At 32.2% G+C, this 19,623-nt stretch overlaps 1 protein-coding gene across 1 annotated transcript in view; it reads left to right on the plus strand.

Moving 5' to 3' along the window:
- Positions 1 to 19,190, plus strand: part of LOC124537829 (glutaredoxin domain-containing cysteine-rich protein CG31559-like) — a 108,626-nt gene extending 89,436 nt beyond the window's left edge. The window contains exons 4-5 of the mRNA XM_047114754.1: positions 14,233 to 14,298; positions 16,870 to 19,190. Coding sequence (XP_046970710.1) covers positions 14,233 to 14,298; positions 16,870 to 17,046 — 243 coding nt within the window. The 3' untranslated portion in view covers positions 17,047 to 19,190. The remainder of the gene's footprint in view (positions 1 to 14,232; positions 14,299 to 16,869) is intronic.
- Positions 19,191 to 19,623: the final 433 nt, after the last annotated feature.

Consider the following 19,623-nt stretch of genomic DNA (forward strand, 5'->3'; position numbering starts at 1 on the left):
CATATATTGGCTCGCTTTGGGGGTAAGACAAACTCGTATGGCGTGACGACAAATGACGTGACGCACTCCCTAATACCGTCAAATCCACTCTGTTCTGCCGCACTTGACCCCTTTGTGTCTGCGCCACACGTACTTAAAATTTGTATTTATTTATGGATATTATTTAACTAGATCTTTTTTTAATAACCATCAATTTCGACATTTCATAATTTGCTTGTGGCATTTCTAAATTCGTGTGTAAGCAGCCTTAGTAATGTAGGTGGCGATACGTCTATCGTGTGAAGAACAGTTACAGTGTTAGCTGTGTATGGAAAGCCGTCCGATTAGCCACAGGATATAAATGCGACTAACCAGATAGCGTCTAGCCGTGAGCTGTCAATAGTGAGCAACCACAGACTACCCGCGTAATGCAACCGTCTGCGGGGCCGTGGGTAGCTCGCCAAACGATTTTTGTTTGCGGTTAACCGGACGTCTGACCATGTACCCACTAATCGCATAATGTGTAGATACCCTTACAGTTTTAATGTTCGATGTCATTGACCTCTTTGTACGAGATGGCCTAGTTGCTCTTCTTATTATTTAAAATTGAATATATTTGGAACTTATGTGACAAAAATATACAAATATACTTTCATATGGTCGTAATTAATACACGATAATTAATTTGGTGTTTGGCGGTGAAGTAAATCACAGTAAGGAAACCTGCATGTGTCTAACTTCATCGAAATTCTTCCATCATTTTCATTGGAGCAGCGTAATGGAATATGCTCCTAAACTTCTCCTAAAAGGGAGACGAAGTCTCCACCCACCAGTTAATTTATAAACTGTACATGTTGTTGTTGAAGTTGACTACCCTACTAGACAAAGACGTTTGACAACAATTATATTAAGATAGCATTGTTTATCTGAGGATACGTGACGTCATTGTTTGATGTGAAACAAGAGAGACTCACGATAAACGATAGATACTAATAGAGAGAAATAGGGAATTAATTTAAAGTAGAATATATCTGTATTAACTACTGATAATTAAATAAATATGAGACAACATCATATACATTATTCTAATCCCAATGTAAGTAGCTAAAGCACTTGTGTTATGAAAAATCAGAAGTAAAGACGGTACCACAAGCACCCAGACCCAAGGCAACACAGAAAACTAATGATAATCTCTTCATTAACTCGGCCGGGAATCGAATCCGGGACCTCGAAGTGGCGTACCAATGAAAACCGGCGCAAACACCACTCGACCACGGTCGTCAAATAATACTTCAATTTTTAATTTTTCTATGTATTGCTTTATCAGAGTTTAAATTTAATGATTATTTTAAAATTTGTAATGGGCCATTACACTAGTGTTCTCTGATGGTTGTGATGTGCTAAGCAAAAAGTACCCTTTGTCCTTTCTTGGAGTTTAAGTTTGCTTCATACCAAATTTCATCAAATTTATTTAAATAAAACTAATTATAACGGATGAATCGCGTATATTAATTATTTTTAAACATACCGTGGTCTGCCCGTGACCATGAACACTGCAAAGTGCTCGAAACGTCGGGATGTTTAAAAATAATTAATATACGCGATTCATCCGTTATAATTAGTTTTATTTAAATGTGTAATAATCGCGAAAATTTAAGACAACAGTCATCAAATTTAGTTCAGTGGTTTGGTCGTGAAAGAGCGACGGGCAAACAAACAGAGTTAAATAAAATAAAAACAGAGTTACTTTTACATTTAAAATATTATTATGAGAAAGGAGGTAGTGTTGATACCGAGTAAAAAAATAATGAAGTTATCACATTCGATGAAATAGTGGATTATTTAGCTTACATAGATTTCATATAAAAAAGTCCTTATAAAGAGCTTATGACTTATTTACTTACTTGAAAATGTATAAAAGCGTCTAGAGGTAACTTTATAGCAGGTTCTGGTAACTGGACTTACAGACTAATAAAAGTCAGTTTTCTATCAAGAAATACTTCGAAGCAGCTTCGACTGAGGAATTTTGCGAAATTCCTCTCCCATACTCTGGAAAATAAATTTGTTATAAAAATGAAAATCAATGATATCGTTGGAAAGGACACTAGGATTAATATAAAAACTAAACTAAATGAGATGTAACACGTCTGATCATAAACAAGACTGCGATAGATGAATTAATGAAACCCTGAAACAAGAAACGATATGACTATATATATGTTTCTTTGATATATTGTGCAAAAAATCAAAATCAAAACCAAAATAAACTTTATTCAAGTAGGCTTTTATAAGCACTTTTGAATCGTCATTTTACAATTAAGTGAAGCTACCACCGGTTCGGAAAGTAGATTCTACCGAGAAGAACCGGCAAGAAACTCAGTAGTTACTCTTTTTTAACATTTAAAAAATACAACGTCATGTTAATTAAATACAATTATTTCAATTAATGTATCCTGCTTGGAAGTCAACAGGTATTAACTCCACGCTTTTTTATCATCTACAAAATCTTGTATCGAATAGTATGCTTTTTCTACCAATGTATTTTTAACAAACGATTTGAATTTACTAAACGGCAAAGTTAAAAATTTCTGCGGAATTTTATTATAGAGACGGATACCTTGCCCCAAGAAGGATCTATTGACTTTGCGGAGTCGGAAACTTGGCGTTATAAGTTTATCCTTACTTCTAGTGCATATACAATGATTATCACTGATTTTATCAAAGTGATCAATGTTACTGTGAATATACATGATATTGTTGTAAATATATTGCGACGCAACAGTGAGTATTCCTACTCTGTTAAAAACATCCCGAAGAGAGTCTCTAGCTCCAAGATTATAAATAAACCGAATTGCTCTCTTTTGTAAAATAAAGACAGATTCAATATCTGCAGCGTTACCCCAAAGTAATATGCCATATGACATAATACTGTGAAAATAACCAAACTAAACTAAACGAGCGGTATCAATATCAGTTAGTTGTCTAACTTTTCTAACCGCGTATGTTGCGGAGCTGAGTCTTCATGTTTTATATACAAAAACCTTCCTCTCAAATCACTCTATCTGTTATCAAAAACTGCAAAGAAATCCGTTGCGTAATTTTAAAGATCTGAGCATACATAGGGACAGACAGCGGTAAGCTTTGTTTTATACTATGTAATAATAATAAAATCTCATATTCAATATATAAATAATAAATATGAGACAACATCACATACATTACTCTGATCCCAATTTAAGTAGCTAAAGCACTTGTGTTATGGAAAATCAGAAGTAACGATGGTCCACATACACCCAGACCTAAGACAACATATAAAACTAATGAATTTTCTACATCGATTGGGCCGAGAATACCCATGAAAACCGGTGTACACACCACTCGACCACAGAAGTCAACAAATATGCCTAATTTATAAATGTTTTTTGACGTGAGTTTTAAACCAAGAAGCGAAGTATAATTTTAATGGATTGATTAATCGAGCTAAAAATGAACTGAATCTATAATGTGGTATCCTTGTATGAGTATAGACCATAAGCAATCATAAGATCAACAAAAGCGGCTAGTTAGTTGTGTGTTGAGCTAAGATTGAAGACGATCAGCAAATACATACTAGGCTTTGAGTATCAAGTCATTTGCTAACAGGCATTGTTGACGAATTTACTGTATCAATGCGCGGCATTAACTATTTAACAAAGATACTTAGACCTTTGTTTCTTTATAATGGTATTACGAAGTTTTCCTTTTGATGAGCCCGTGGAACCGTTTCAATTTTAATTTTCCCCTATTTAACCTATTTGGAGAATCATTTTGAATTCAACCAGACAAATAAATATGATTATGTAATTTAGGATCAGATCATATAAAACTATGTTTGACTTGTTTTTATGAGGATAGTAAGTTTTTATGAAGCACCTAACAGTAAGTTGGTACCGTCATCCAAAGACACTGGTGATCCGAGAATATTTGTATATGTACACACTTCTCACATCACTAACTCATATGTATGTATGTCACTAACGATATGTCTGTGCCGAACTTTTGCAATCTATACTATCTATATTAATATTAATAGCCTTGGTGGTAGGGCTTTGTACAAGCCCGTCTGGGTAGGTACCACCCACTCATCAGTTATTCTACCGCCAAATAACAGTACTCAGTATTGTTGTGTTCCGGTTTAAACGGTAAGTGAGCCAGTGTAACTACAGGCACAAGGGACATAACATCTTAGTTTCCAAGGTTGGTGGCACATTAACGATGTAAGGAACAGTTAATATTTCTTACAGCTTCATTGTCTATGGGTGATGGTGACCACTTACCATCAGGTGGCCCATATGCTCGTCCACCAACCTATACCAAATATTAATATATAAAAAAAATATATATAAATGTGAAAGTAACTCTGTCAGTCTGTCAGCCTGTCGATCTTTAACGGCTAAACCGCTGAACTGAAATTGATGAATTATTGTATGAAGCATATTTGAACTCTAAGAAAATCCAGCTACTATTTTGCCCGACACATGTCAACTAACACCCTAATAGACTACTAGTATAATATCCGCGATTTCTTAAAAGTAGCTCGCCGTGCCCCACCTGACTAAATTCACACAGGACATCATCAGCATTATAACTATTGTATTATTTATTTCTGATGATTTGTTTTAAAAAATTGTGGTCCAATAAATATGTCCTTCGTTGATCCAAATTCCATTGAATGTTTTGCAGTTGAAGTTACTCAGAAATAAATATTCTAGTAATATTAAGGTCGTTTTTACCAGGAATTAGAGTAAACTATTTATTTGATATTCCACTTAACAGGATTAATAATTTAAGTTATGTTTGTGAGTTAAAGAATATTTAAACACACATGTAACCGCCTTCTACGACTCCGTTTGGATAAATTAAAGATTTTATCCGAATTACATTGTAGATGATAATATGTTTTGGTAAATAAACGATAACATTGAAGTCTCAAATACTCATTGTTAATAGCAACCATTTAATAACTCCACCAAGATTCGTTCATCAGCTCACATGAGCTGATTTAGACATCTAAAGCTATTCTTTTTCAATTTTGAACAAAATAAATTCCTGTTATAAGACACATATACCATAGACACACACTGAAACCAATCCTAGCTGCATAAATTCGTTTTTTAAATATTTAAATGAACTCAGAATTCCTTAGACATTTTGCAAAAAGAAAAATGTCACGAGGAAACCGTTCCTTGAAATATGCGCAATGGAGCAGTAATAATGTCACCTGACCGAATTCTTATCGAGCGATAGGATGACAATCAGATGCGGAAACATGCAGGACAAAATATTAAGTAAATAAAAAAAAAATGGTTCAAGTACTAAGCCTAAGCCTATAAAAGTATTTTTGAATCACCATGTTTCAGAGTCGAATTAAATGTAAAACTGCCACCGATATGTAAATTGTAACGAGAAGAACCAAGAAGAAAACAAGTTATTTGAATTTATAAAACAACAAAGTTGATAAGTAAAGCATTAGTCAGTATATCTTTTATTGGAGATAAAAAATCGTAGACTAAGTATTTATTGAATTCTAAACAGGATATATAAAAAAATGTACTAAACAGACATATCTGTAATTATAATGGTGGAAAAGAGTAACTACTGAGTTTCTTGCCGATTCTTTTCGGTAGAATCTACATTCCGAACCTGAGGTAGCTTCATTTAATATAGTTTGTTAAATGACGATTCAAAAGAGCATATGAGTGCCTACTTAAATAATGTGTATTTTGATTGCTTTTTTTTACATTAGTATTAAGCATATCTGTGAAATCTTGAAGGATTTATTAACTTAGTAAAGAATGACAAAGAAACGATCGCCTCCGGGCTATTTCTTTTTATATTAAGTTGTGTATATAATATATGAGACAAAAAAAGTCGGCTGAGTTTCTTTTGCCGTTTCCTCTCAGGTCAGGGTGTTTTCTTTTCCAAACCGGTGGTACTATTTCAATTGACCATCAATAAGAAAGTGCAATATATATACTTCTATATTGAATAAAGTTATTTGAATTTTGAGTTTTGAAAGGCGGAAACTAGATACTATTAGTTGACCCTTCTCCCTAAGCTACTATTTCACTTATCAACATACTAATCCAATATCAATAATAAACTTAAATTATACATATAAAGCCTAAAATGTTCCAGTAGTTCGAATGTGAATCTGGAAATCTGAAGGACGACCTATAACTACAAATCCATTAAACGATCACTCATTACTATGATTGCCGATCCCAATACAGCGAAGGATCATTAACAAAACCAAATACAGATAATCTTGGCAAGCAATACGTTCAAATGGACTTCTAATCGCTGAAGTAATTACAAAACAATTATGAATACCGCGTTGCTAATGGTAATTATCGATTGAATTGATGAATTGTTGAAATTGTTGAGTTAGACGACTGTGAAGACACGATCCGTGAAGATTAAAATGCGTTACTTAAAAAAATACAAACATCTTTTATATTATATTTATTTTTAAGTGAATTCCGGCAAAGACTAGTGGGTTTAAACCTAGAACCCCAATGAATTGTCACGTGCTTGATTTGTGTTTGTAATTCATCTTGTACGCGGCAGTGACAGAAAACAGTGAGAAAATCTGCATATGTCAAATTTCAATGAAAGTCTGCTTACATATCACATCCCCCAGCGTAGGGTGGTTGCTCCATCGCAAGCCTCCAATGCAGCTTAAAACCTAACCCTCAAAATTAAAAAGTCCTTAGCCCAGCAGGTCTCCGTAATCATTAGTTAAGACGCACGCGTGATTTATCGTCCATTACGGTTTAAATTCATTTGTATAGATTTAACAGTTATATAGTAATCAATTAAAACGTTAGCGCGAAATTCTTACAAATAAACAGTGTAAAATAATACACGTGTTTATCTAACTCAAACAATTAATTATATTCGAAAAGCTCCCGATATCCACGTGCATAGCCTCGCCGGCCTTGACCCTGAAAGCATTGTGATAAGGACACGTTTCTGTGCGTTTATTCACAAGTACTTCATTATTTCATAATGGATCCTATGAAAATATTAAATACCTTTTATTGCTAGATTGGCAAATGTCCGTCGCTCACACTGCCCTCTTAATAAAGACGACCGTAACTACAATTTTTATGAAAAATGATTTAATTATTGAATCGGAATTGTTGAGATCTATAATCTCTTCTTTGTGATATTTTTGATAAAATTTACACAAACCGAGATTATGTTTATCATAAGCGCCTTAATTAAATATTTTTATGTTTGTTGCTTAATTTAAAGACCGTAACATCGCCTACGTTCGTAATGCTTAATATATATAGAGATCGTAAGAAATATTAACCAACTTTGAAAACTAAGATGTTATTTCCTGTGTTCGTGTTGTTACTGACTGGCTCACCTATCAAACACAACAATAATATTATAAGAATAGATGAGTCTAATACCAACCCCTTCAAAAGGTACACAAAGAGTTTAATAGAGCGTTATTACGCCGCTTCGCGTTTGTAGTATAACATATCGTCGTTAACGTTAATTATAATATTAAGTAATGTTAAGTTCAAAAGTAAACGGCCCCAAGCGATACTAAAGTTATAACCTTATAGTTAACTGGAAGGTTCTTAAGGAACTTGCAAAAAACATTATGGTAATTTAGTACAACGTCGGGCTAGAGTATCTTTATAAAATATATGAATAACTATTATAACTACCCATCTTGCATTGCACGGGTAGAATAATCATACAACGTTTACATTGAAAGAACAGTCAGACAAGCAGACTCAGGACACTCGGGAAATACATTAGTGTATTTCTATACCTGTCGTACGAAAAACAACTTATCTAAAGTTGTTCATTATCGAAGTTTAGGAAATCTTATAGAACAATATACAAACCAATTAAACATTTAATTTTATTTAATAAAATAAGAAAAAGAAAATAACATCAATATAATTAACTAAGTATAGATTTTTTTATGCACAACTGACAATAATTTAACTCATTGCGAATATTAATAGGATTATGTTATATGTATATAGTTTCATGCAATGACCCAGGGGCTATAACGCGTGCATCTTTACCGATGATTGCGACTTAAAACCGAGGCAATCATCACTGAATTATCACGTGCTTAATATGTGTTCATAATTCATCTCGTTATTGTCGATTAAGAAAAACATCTTCAGGAAACTTGTTTTTCGCTAATTTATCAAAAATCCAGTAGTCTCTTTCAAAGGTTAAGGAGTTCGTAAGCCCAAGTGGGACGCTTACAGAGTATAACATCCTACTATTTAGTTATTAAAAATTACAGCTATTACAATATTTAATATCCATACTATATATTTAAAGTAAGCCATAGCTCGTTCAATAATTTGGTGCTTGTTTTAATGAAAACAAAATATTTGCTCTATTTTATTTCAGCACATAACTTCAAAACTGTATATTACTCTTTACTACAACACAAGCCATGATAATTGAACACATTGTACCAATGTGCAAAAATTGAATGGTAATTATTTATGCTATAAGTACAAACAAGCCTAAGTGTACACTTAGCCATTAAGTTAGTCTTGATAAGAAATGGTCCACTGGAAGAGAAATACAAAGGATACAGCTCTTTGCCCAGCAGTGAATTGTAGAGCTATTATGGAGACATGCTTTATTTTATGATATAAGTTGGCGGACGAGGGAGTGAGCCACCTGATGATAAATCATCACCCATACATTTTGGCGCTGTAAGAAAAATTAACCATTCCTTGCATCACCCACCCCAATATATTTTGGAACTAAGATGTTATTTTATTATATAAGATCTTTTTTTTCAAGACATTCCTAAATAATGTCGAAATATCGAGCTCTACCGAACAAAAAAAAAGGTGAATATCCCGAAATTAATAGCTTTATTTTATTATGTCTGTAGTTACCTTACAAGCCGGTACTACTAAATATTGCTGTTTGTAGTAGAATATCTGATGAGAGGAGGATGCCCAAAGATTGGTGCAGCACCACCAGTAATTAATCAACTACTACAAATTTCATCACGCCTATCAATGATATTATTGGGCCATCAAAGGTCGTTTATAATAACCGAAGGATTGGTCAATACTGACAGATCGTAATTAAATTATGCAATTATTTACCCTTACACCGCGTAACGAGAGATTTGATGCTGTATTTAATAAATTCGTCGTGGTATTTGTGAAGCCAAATCCATGTGAATATTTTGTCTTTTGAAATGTTCAAACATTTTTAACGGTAGGCACTTTATTACGCAAGTATGTGTACAATGTTTGAATTTACAACTCGTTAGAGTAATGTGTACTCAGCACACAACAAAATAGTGCAAATACTTGCATAATAATCTATATAAGCTTAACTAGTTTGTTTTCCGTGTGTTTTAACATTTTATAACATACTTGTGAATAAAGTTAAATGTGTAATATGCTGATATATTTGTAGGGAGTTTGGGCATACTCTCTGCAGGTTATGTACCTGTAGAGATGCCTATACTTATTACTTTTTGTTGATATATTCTCGTGTTGTAAATAGGCACAAGACTGACGGACTGTTAGGAAAGCAGTGTTAACTGTCGGGCTGCTGTTGATACTCGTGATCTCTCGCCGACCATTTTGAATTTGTATCCCTTGGACGGAATGAGGGAATATATATAACTAGCGACCCGCCTCGGCTTCGCACGGGTGCAATACTGATACTAAATATACTAAAGAATTTGCTTATTTACGACATCACATTAGAAGGTTCGAAAATTATCAGTGTTTCTTTACTATATTGTTCATGTATTATATACACAAACATTCCCCTAGAATCACACTGTCTAATCCGTTATGTAGTTTTAAAGATTTAAGTATACATAGGGATGTAGGGACAGAGAAAGCGACTTTGTTTTATACTATGTAGTGATATATAAATAAAGAGTGCACTTCTGCCTCAGACTCATACACGTGCCCCAACATTTTTTCTCGTTTGTTTTTCCTTTTTTTGTCCCTTGAATAACCTTTCCTCTTTTTTCTATTTATTTGTATCGGGTGTATCACTTGATTAGTTGCCAGTGCATAATCAGTATAATATTCTACTTCATTTCCAATTTTTTTATTATTTAAAAAAATTTCCTAATATGTATTCGAGTTTTTTTTATAAATACCAATTGTAATGACATACCCATTTTATGGATATATATTGACGTGTTTTATATTTATATTAGCTTTTATCATTCTATTATTTAATAATTAGAATTCTCTAAAAGTGACCATGGCCGGCTTTATATATTCAGCTATCGTCCCATAATCACTGGGACAAATGCGTTCACGCTATTTATAAATGAAATACGTGTCAATTTTATAATCGTTTATAGTATTTTACTTCTATCGCTTCTTTGAAAATCCACTTTCCTTTCACAAGTAATTAAACATAAGTTTATAAAATGATCTGAACTCGTATACTCTGGATTTGCGACCTTCTAAAACAGCCGTTAGTCCAACGAGGTTTTTCTCATACGACTACTTAATGGAGCTCCGTGAAATATATGAAGACGGATGAACAATTTTATCCTGAACAACGTAATAAGAATTCCACGTGACACCCAGACGTAACACAATATTACATTACGTATTTACATATTGTTACTACGATTCGTTGATAATGGAATTAGAAACAAATAATACCGATATCATTTTTTCATCACGGATTTTTTAACGAGCTGAGAACACATGAATCATGAAAGAAGTTTATACATTAGTGAATATATAAAATAGATAAGCTGAAAACTGCTGAGTTGGTATATGATTCACCTGGTAGTCATTACTTATTGTAATGCGTTTTGTGAGAAATATTGACCATACCTTACATCACCAATGCGATACCAACCCTGGGAGGCTCGGATCAGAATAACTATAGATACAATGAACATCTTGATATTCATTTTTTTTATGATGCGTTAGTGTTCCATACCCAGATAGGACTTGCACTAACCCTTACGAAATATTATTGCGGGTTCAAACTCGAGCCATCACCAAATGTGTGTTGCTGTTCTTAAATTTGGGATGATAATCTGCTGCTTTGGTATCCACCAAGAAATCAGCATTGAAGCTGAAGTGAAGGAATGGCTACACTTTCTTTTGAAAAAGTGCTTCAACCCACCAGTGGGACTCTCAAAGGCTTTTTAATATTTTTCGAATAATCCAGTTTAATTATTTTTAATATGAAAAAAAGTATAAAAAATCTACTCAAAGTAAGCTTAAATAAGAACAACGGAATATGATCTTTATTTGAAAGCAATATGGTTAAAATTTAAACAGCACACTTTTGTGATGGGTATCTTGAAAGCGCTCATTACATTCGACGGTAGAAGTTAGCTCGTAACGAGATCTGCAGTAACGCAAGCAGTTAAATGATAAGTCGGTATATTTAAGTACAATTAGCTTCGAACTTAATGGAATTATTATGTACTGAATTGGTAACCTACTTTTGTAGAAGAATAAGAATTTTTGTAGAAGATACACAACTAATTTTATGGAGATAAAGATTTACCTTGTTTAAGTTCCTAACAGATACTCTCTGTAGCGTTTTTAGCGAGGGAGATTGCCAATAGGATAAGATCATATCTATCGAATTTCCTGTTGATTCAACCAATTTTAATACGTTGTTCACAAATCAGAAGGAGTAGTTTTATAGGATTACATCGTCTGGAGAACATAAGCAGCAGAAATGTTCTTGAATCAGAAAGAAATTGGATTGATACGACCCTACCCCAACGCAATAGTGCGTAAATTCGAATAAAGGGTATAACCTCTTATTGATTGTACACACGAACTAGATTGAGATTTGACATATTTAAAGTTTATGGAGAACGAATGCAGGTAGCAAAGATTTATACATATTTATTTCAAATACAATTTATTTACACAATATATTTAAATGGATGTATATTTTTGCTATACGTTTTTAATTAACGCTAAATCTATACGATAATAATATAAAATAAAAATCTACACATAAAATTTTAGTGTCTACTATACTGTTTGTACCGACTAATCTCTGGCTGGACCGATATTGACGGGACTTTCACTGACATAGCTGATTGTAATAAGACTATGTGTATAATATTATATAAGTTAATTCAAACGCGCACAAAATCGCAGGCACCGCTAGTCTGATATCAAAACGTCAAAGGTTCTAAGTAAAAAAATCTTCCTAGTCTTTATTGTTCTGACATACGTTTTATCTGTTACAAACAATAGAAACATGAGAAACGTCTGTACTCACCCTTACATTGTAATCGTTTAAAGCGACTATTAAATCACCAGCTAACGACGAAACATACTTTCCTTGCTGAGAAAGTTTTAGTATATCGTTCCTGAAGGAAGTATTTGTGGCTTCGTCTGTATCCGACGGGTCAATAACCTTACGAGGAAAGGCGAAATTGACAATCGTAAAAGGTTTGGTCGTTTTACGTTATAACATCCTCTTCAAAGAGCAATGCCATACGAAGAAGTGACAGCGACAATACAAATTATAAGATGGCAAATTATTTCCTTCTAGGAACGTTTACCCTCGTGATTTAGGGGCATTTTTTGTATAATTTAACAAAATCCACTATAACAGTTTCCCATACTTTTGTTTTCAATTTACTTTAATTAATTGTGGCGTTTTATATGAAAATCCGCAGATTTTTGCTGGACTTCGACCTTGCAGTCTTCATGAGACTGTACATTACGAGATATTTTTATTATTATTATTGAGATCAGGATTTTGAATAATGCTTATCTTTACATTATATTTTTCGTAATATTTATACAATTATTTTACATAATTGCAGCCCATAAATCGCGATGCAGTCACACATAACCACCCCACCCCCCTTTACTTAAAAAATCACTGCGTAAAGAAACATTTCGCTTAACAGACCTGTATTTTTCTCTTTTTTTTTTCCGCCAACAAAGTTTAAAGGGGTGTGATCATTTATCAGAAAAATTAAATCAATTTTATTCCAGTAAACTTTACAAAGCGTTTTTGAATCGTCGATATATAAATACTACTACTACTAGCTACTAAGTTTTCGGAAAGTACCCTCTAGCGAAAATAAACGTCAAGGAATTTGCATCGATGTCGAAGGAGGCCATCCAATTGAGAAAGATCAAAGTATTTGTAACCTTGTTTTAGTGAATACCACAACCAAAGATTTAGGATTGCATCCAATTCATAAACTGAAAATCCAATATTCATATACACTTCATATATTGGATTAGGATTGTAGCTAGCTTGAAACCTAACCGCTATACCTTCCACGGTCTCTTATTTAATGCGACATGGACCCAATCTCACCTGCCCACGCATCGAACATAAACCTATATCGCTTTACCTTACACCATTCATTCTCTCACATTTCCTTACAAATTTAGACGTTTATGGTTATCGTCAATTGAAAAGGGTCTTTCAACGTTAAGTTTGGTAATACCTATTGCAATCATATGAGGAGTTATAAACAAATATAAATATACATGTCCATACATAATGATTAACTATTGGAAATCTTAAGAAAATCTTTATTACGTTTGAAGTCTGATAAAATCGTCTGTACAGACTATAAAATAAATTAGCGGTATCCCTTATTTATGCTTATTTGGACGCTATACATTCAGAAACCAACCGAACAATATTTTTTCACCAATTAATGTAATGATTCATAAGCAAATTTCGGGTTTTAATTCATTATTTATTTTGCAAATTAGCTACAAAAAATGAAGTGAAATATTTTCATTACGAAATCAATGTTGATTTTGGTAGCTTACAATGATTTTTAAGTGCAAATTCAAACTGCAACTAAACCGAAAAAAAAAAATATGGCACATGCCTAAACTAATAGTGATTAGATCGATCTAAATCTGGATTAAAAATAAATCGTTCTGAATCTTTATTATTAGCAGAGTAACTCTATTCAACTTAAAGGTGCTCTGTTATGTATCAATACCAACTGTATTGTATTGTATGACTATACAAAATGTCTTGTTAATGTATACTTGAGCGATTTCGATTTTTATATTAATATTTTTTGATTTTTTTGATTATCATTTTTTGAATAAAAAAAATGAAATTATTTCATCGATCAATCGATGATTATTTTTAATAAAGTATTTTTTAATACCTCCTTGATGGTTCTTAGTATCTGTATTAAGTCTCTTTTTATTGTTCTTTTTATTATGGTAACATTATTGCTTCCAGGACGCGGACACTGTTGAGAAACTGAACGAGTGCGGTGAATTGAGGAAAATGCTGAAACCGTATAAGGTAACGTTTCTTGATCTTATATATTAATGATTTTACAAATTAACGTAACTTAATAGCCTCTTAATTAATGACACTCCTGATCACTGGGCTGTTGCCTTCCTTACTCGTGTACAAGCTTTATGTTTAATCAAAGGAATAGGCGTCGCTACAATTAAAATAATAATAATAATGTACTCACAGACATATGGTTAACATATGTATATTATAAATAAAATAATACACATTACATTATAAGGGAAATATAAACGAATTTATCATTACGTATTACATTTTAAACGAATGATGTCAATCTCATTCGCTAACTGTGTGATAGATTCCAACGTACAAGATGAAATTAGGCAACGTTTTTTCTTCTTGGCACTGTCTACCATCACAGGTATTACCCTTTTACAACCTGTGTTCCTTCAAACGAGTCGTGATGAAGCATTGTTAGGGCCGGCGTGGCGAGGGCAACTAGTACAGTTCTTTCTTCCTGACTGTACTGAGCTACTTCTCTTCGCACTCCACTACCGCTTACCAGTCGTATCTGTGTATGTTTATTCGGACAATATGAAGAAAAAAAAAACATTATCAATCATAACGATTTATGTTGTAAATTCTTGTGTTTTATACACCGGGTAAACTTTTTTTCTTTTATTTCACTTATGTGTGACATTTAAAAATATCTAATAATAATTACATTTTAATTTATTTAATAGATATATATATATATACTTACTATTTTTTTTACAAATTAATATTGTAGTAGTACGTTTGTTTTTAAATTAAAAGTTAAATTAAATACGATACACATAAATGTATGGGTATTTGGTGTGTATATTTGTTGTATACGTATTGCTTATATAATACAACTTAGTCTAAAGTTATTTCTTACTTAAGTTAATAGTTAGTGCAAACTTTGCCAGACTTTCGACTTAATCCTTAGTAGAAGCCTGGAAGAGTTAAGTATGTCTTTCTATAATAACTAACCTATTCTTTTCTATTTTGTAAATTGCACACAAAATTTACTTATATAATATAAAGTAAACATAGTCATTATAACAACATGGGTCTACGTAAACATTAATTATACAACAATGCTTTCTTGTTTAGTAGATTTAAAGTTTACTACATATAGATACGACGGGAGGTTTTTATTTACTGATTGACCGGTCCATCAATAAGTTATGCTACCGAGGCGTGGAGATGACGCAAGATGTGTTAATCTTTGTCCGTTTCATCATCATACTTTCAAAATATTTAGCTTAAGAAATAAAGATTTCAATGCAACCAAATTTAAAAACCAGTAATTGAATTTATTTGGAGGGTATTTGTGTAAGTTATACTAAGCAGAGTTGTGTTCCGGTTTGAGGTCAGTGTAAGTACAGGCACGAGGCATCTTAGTTACCAAGGTTGGTGCTATGTAAGGAATAATTAATATTTCTTACAGCGATTATATCTATGGACGCTGTGGCACTTACCATTAGCAGGCCATTTTCCCGGTCGCCTTTTTATGCCATAAAAATACTTGAGTTTTTTGTATGGTGATCAAGATTTGTAGCGTTATTTAGTGTCAAGATTGATTTGTCAAATCCTGCGTATGAGTACCTACTTATATGTATAGCATATACAAAATTAACAGCGTGTAAAATTTCGATTGCTGGGCCTTAATTACACTTCATCGATACGATGTATGATATAATTCGGATCACGGACCACGTGTTACTGAGATTTTCAACAATATTTAGTTCAACGATTAGTTAGAATACTGCTCAAGTTTTAGAATATTTTGAATACGATTTGTAATTATCAATTTTCATGATATAAGAACTCATCATTTTCTTATTTGTTCTGTGGAATATGAATAAACACCAGTAACCGTTAATCTTTGTTATTTATTCTTTGATTTTTTGTTTTAATATTTATCGCTGTTTAATCACTTGCTATAAAAGATTTGTTTCATATATAATACTTCCTATTCACAATAAAAAATTGTTCAAGTTGTATTCGAAATGAAACAATATATTCAAACGCGAACCGTTTCAAAGAAATCTCTCCGAAACGCACGTCAACCTTTTGAACATTTATAAAAGCGAACTGAAGTTCCCGACTCTTGTTCCCACTGTAGTTGAAACAAACAATGCTTTGTAATTCATACTGAATTTAGTTTTATTCAAGTTTTTTAAGTACTACTTGGTTTAAGGTTGAATATTTCGTAGGACTTAGATCAAATGCCAGATCATGTCAAAAATTAAGGAGTTCCTTTCTTAGGACTAGGCCTAAATTAAGAAGTGTATATTTTTGTTTCAGAAAGCACGGTCTATCTCTCATTGTCTATCTCTTTCTAGTAGTCTAGATTTATCGTAACAAATTATAAGAGTGAAGAGGAACACTATTCGTTGACTAAAATTTAACCGACATGTATTTCACAAATGTCATCAAATTTGATCCAGTGAAAGGGCGTCAAATTATAACATTAGTATATACTGCAAGACTACATAAATCTTGTCATCATTCCTATAAAATACTCGATTGTTTACAATTATTTTGTGTCGTATTTCTAATAAATACACATATAAAATTTGTTTTCAGAGTCCAGACGCGTGCAACACTTGTCAATTCTGCGGCGGCTTCCGTCTCCTACCGTGCCGGATTTGCAACGGATCCAAGAAAAGCCTCCATCGGAACCATTTCACGGCTGAATTCGTCGCTCTCAAATGCATGAACTGCGATGAAGTCGGCCTCGTCCGATGCGAAGCCTGCTCCTGATCCAATATAAATTAAAAAAAAACATTAAATGATCATTTAGATCATAAAATCTAGAATTTAAGCTAGGCTGAAGTTTTGCTTTGTGTGCCTGTGCGTATTTGAGATGTTCATTATTTACAAGCAATTAACTCGAATTGTGTTTCTGCTAATACGTAGATAGTATACTCTAGAAACAATTAGCTTTGCTAACGAATAATAGAGCCAAAGTGGCGTAATTTAGAAGTGACTATTGGCATGTTAGCAATCAATCGCACGAATACGGATAGCAGCGTAAAACAAATGAAGATTACAACAACAAAAATTGATGGTTAGCAAAACAATGTTTACAAGAAAAATATTTTTCTAAAACACATAGTAACGAATGTTTACATATTTGTGTGACAATTGTCTAAATAAAAAGGAGAGATGAAAGCATAAGATGACGTCATGCCATTCGTCGTCACGAGTCATTGTTATTCTGACGCTCCAAAAAATTACGAATTGTTTTTTTTTCTCAATATTATTTCCAGAATTTAATGAGTACTGTGGAGTTATTTCTTAAATAGAATTCGATGTAGGTGTAGTCTCTTTTACAATTGTCATCGTTATCGGAAGTATTTTTGAATACTAGGTTTAATTATTGTATTGTACTCGAAATAAAAATGAAACAATACGATTATTAAATTTTACGTATAGAGCATGCTTATATAGTTATTATTAGTTAGTGTGTCAAGTTTGTTAATTAGACTAAGGTTTTAGTTATATAAAATGATGTTATCTAACGCATGATATCAAAATGAAAATATTTTTAAATTTTGAAAATGAAACAATTGAGGAATTACTGTAACTTTTTTTTAAGTGCTACTCGATTGTAGCTTTATAAAATTTATAAGAGCCTGTAACAGCACTATTGATATTCCAAGCTGTTACACAGGTCGGTTATGTGGCGCTGCCTCGCACTGAAAATTGAGAAATTCACTGACTACCCGAGTTTGAACTCATAGTCGTCGTTTATTAGGAATTTCGACTAATTGAATGAATCCCATGATATCCATTGATATTATCAACAATATTTCGCAAATATACATAATTACTACATTCCTTTGTTTTTTATACACAAATGCAGTTTCATTTTTAGCGGGTAGAGATTTTATCGTAGTCATTATTTCGACTTTCACTTTTTTTTAATGTAACGCAAAGGTGCTGATTATTTAACTATTTGCTAATGCTCAAACTATACGGGAAAAAATCAAGTCTGGATGTAAGGTAAAATTATTAAGTATGATTAAGTTAAACGCATAATTTTTATTGAGACTTCTTGAAAGTAGTATGCCATAAATTAGATGCAATAATGTGTATTTATAGGCGAATTAAATGTTTAGTATACTTGCTTTTCTACATAGAATATATTAATATAATTTAGTTATAAATATATCATAGAGTTATTAAAACTCGATAAAGTTGTTGTCCTCTGATACTAGATGGCGTTGATAAAAATGTCGAGTTTTTTTTTAAACATTGAATTGTGAATTTGGAATGCAATTATTATTCCAAATATTAATGATTATATTATATTTTAAAGATATGCATGGTTTTAGTCGTAAAGGTATTTGGTAAAATAAACTGTTTTTTTTCACACTACAGTTACCTTTGTATATGTGTGGAATTAATATAAGTTTCTTTACCGTGTACTAATATATATGAAATACGAATGGTATCATTATTATATTATGTATGTATTTTCTCTCGAGTTAATAATAACATCACAAAGATAAAACAATCGAAAATAATTTCTTCCTTACTTCGAATATTTTATCCTATTTTATAATTTAAAATAGAGTTTAAAAATTCAAGTAAAATTTATACATAATATGTAAATATGTGATGGCTTACAAGGAAATGTGATAAATAAATGAAAAATTGTAATCAATTAGAAATAATGTGAATAAAATTAAAATTACTTAGAATGTTTAGATAACTTTTGGAATATGTTATATTGATAATAACAAAAAGGCGTATCAATTTTGAATATAATGTCACTTGTGTCTTTTTAATATTGTTAGTACTATAATAGTTATTGTTTCAAGCGTAATAATTATTATACTATAATACTATAGGGCATTTTGTAAATAACGTTTTTTATCGAAATATAATGTCACAAAATATTTGATGTTTTATTTTTTAAATCTAAGTACACAAAAATGTTACCTTGAAACAGTTGAAACAGATTAAACATACATTAAACAATAGCCATTAATAATCCACATTTGTAACTTATAAGATACATATATTGAAACAAAAACAATGTTATATTTAAGTAACTTTACAATTGCTTACTTTATGTATATTATAAATTTACAAACAATCAAAGGTATAACAATGAATATACATTACATGCATACATAAAAACACAAAACAAAGTAGCGCCTGTTGCTCCTATACGGGAAATCAATGTCACAACACATACAAACATCGCCTGTTGCATGCTGTATACACACAACGCTATAAACACGCACGACACACATCGAAAGTTGACGTCGAGTTTAATGTTCGGGCAAACGGAACTCCACGCACACTAGTCCATTTCAGGGTCTGGTT

The sequence above is a fragment of the Vanessa cardui genome, chromosome 19 (assembly GCF_905220365.1).
Source record: "Vanessa cardui chromosome 19, ilVanCard2.1, whole genome shotgun sequence".
Classification (NCBI taxonomy): domain Eukaryota; kingdom Metazoa; phylum Arthropoda; class Insecta; order Lepidoptera; family Nymphalidae; genus Vanessa; species Vanessa cardui.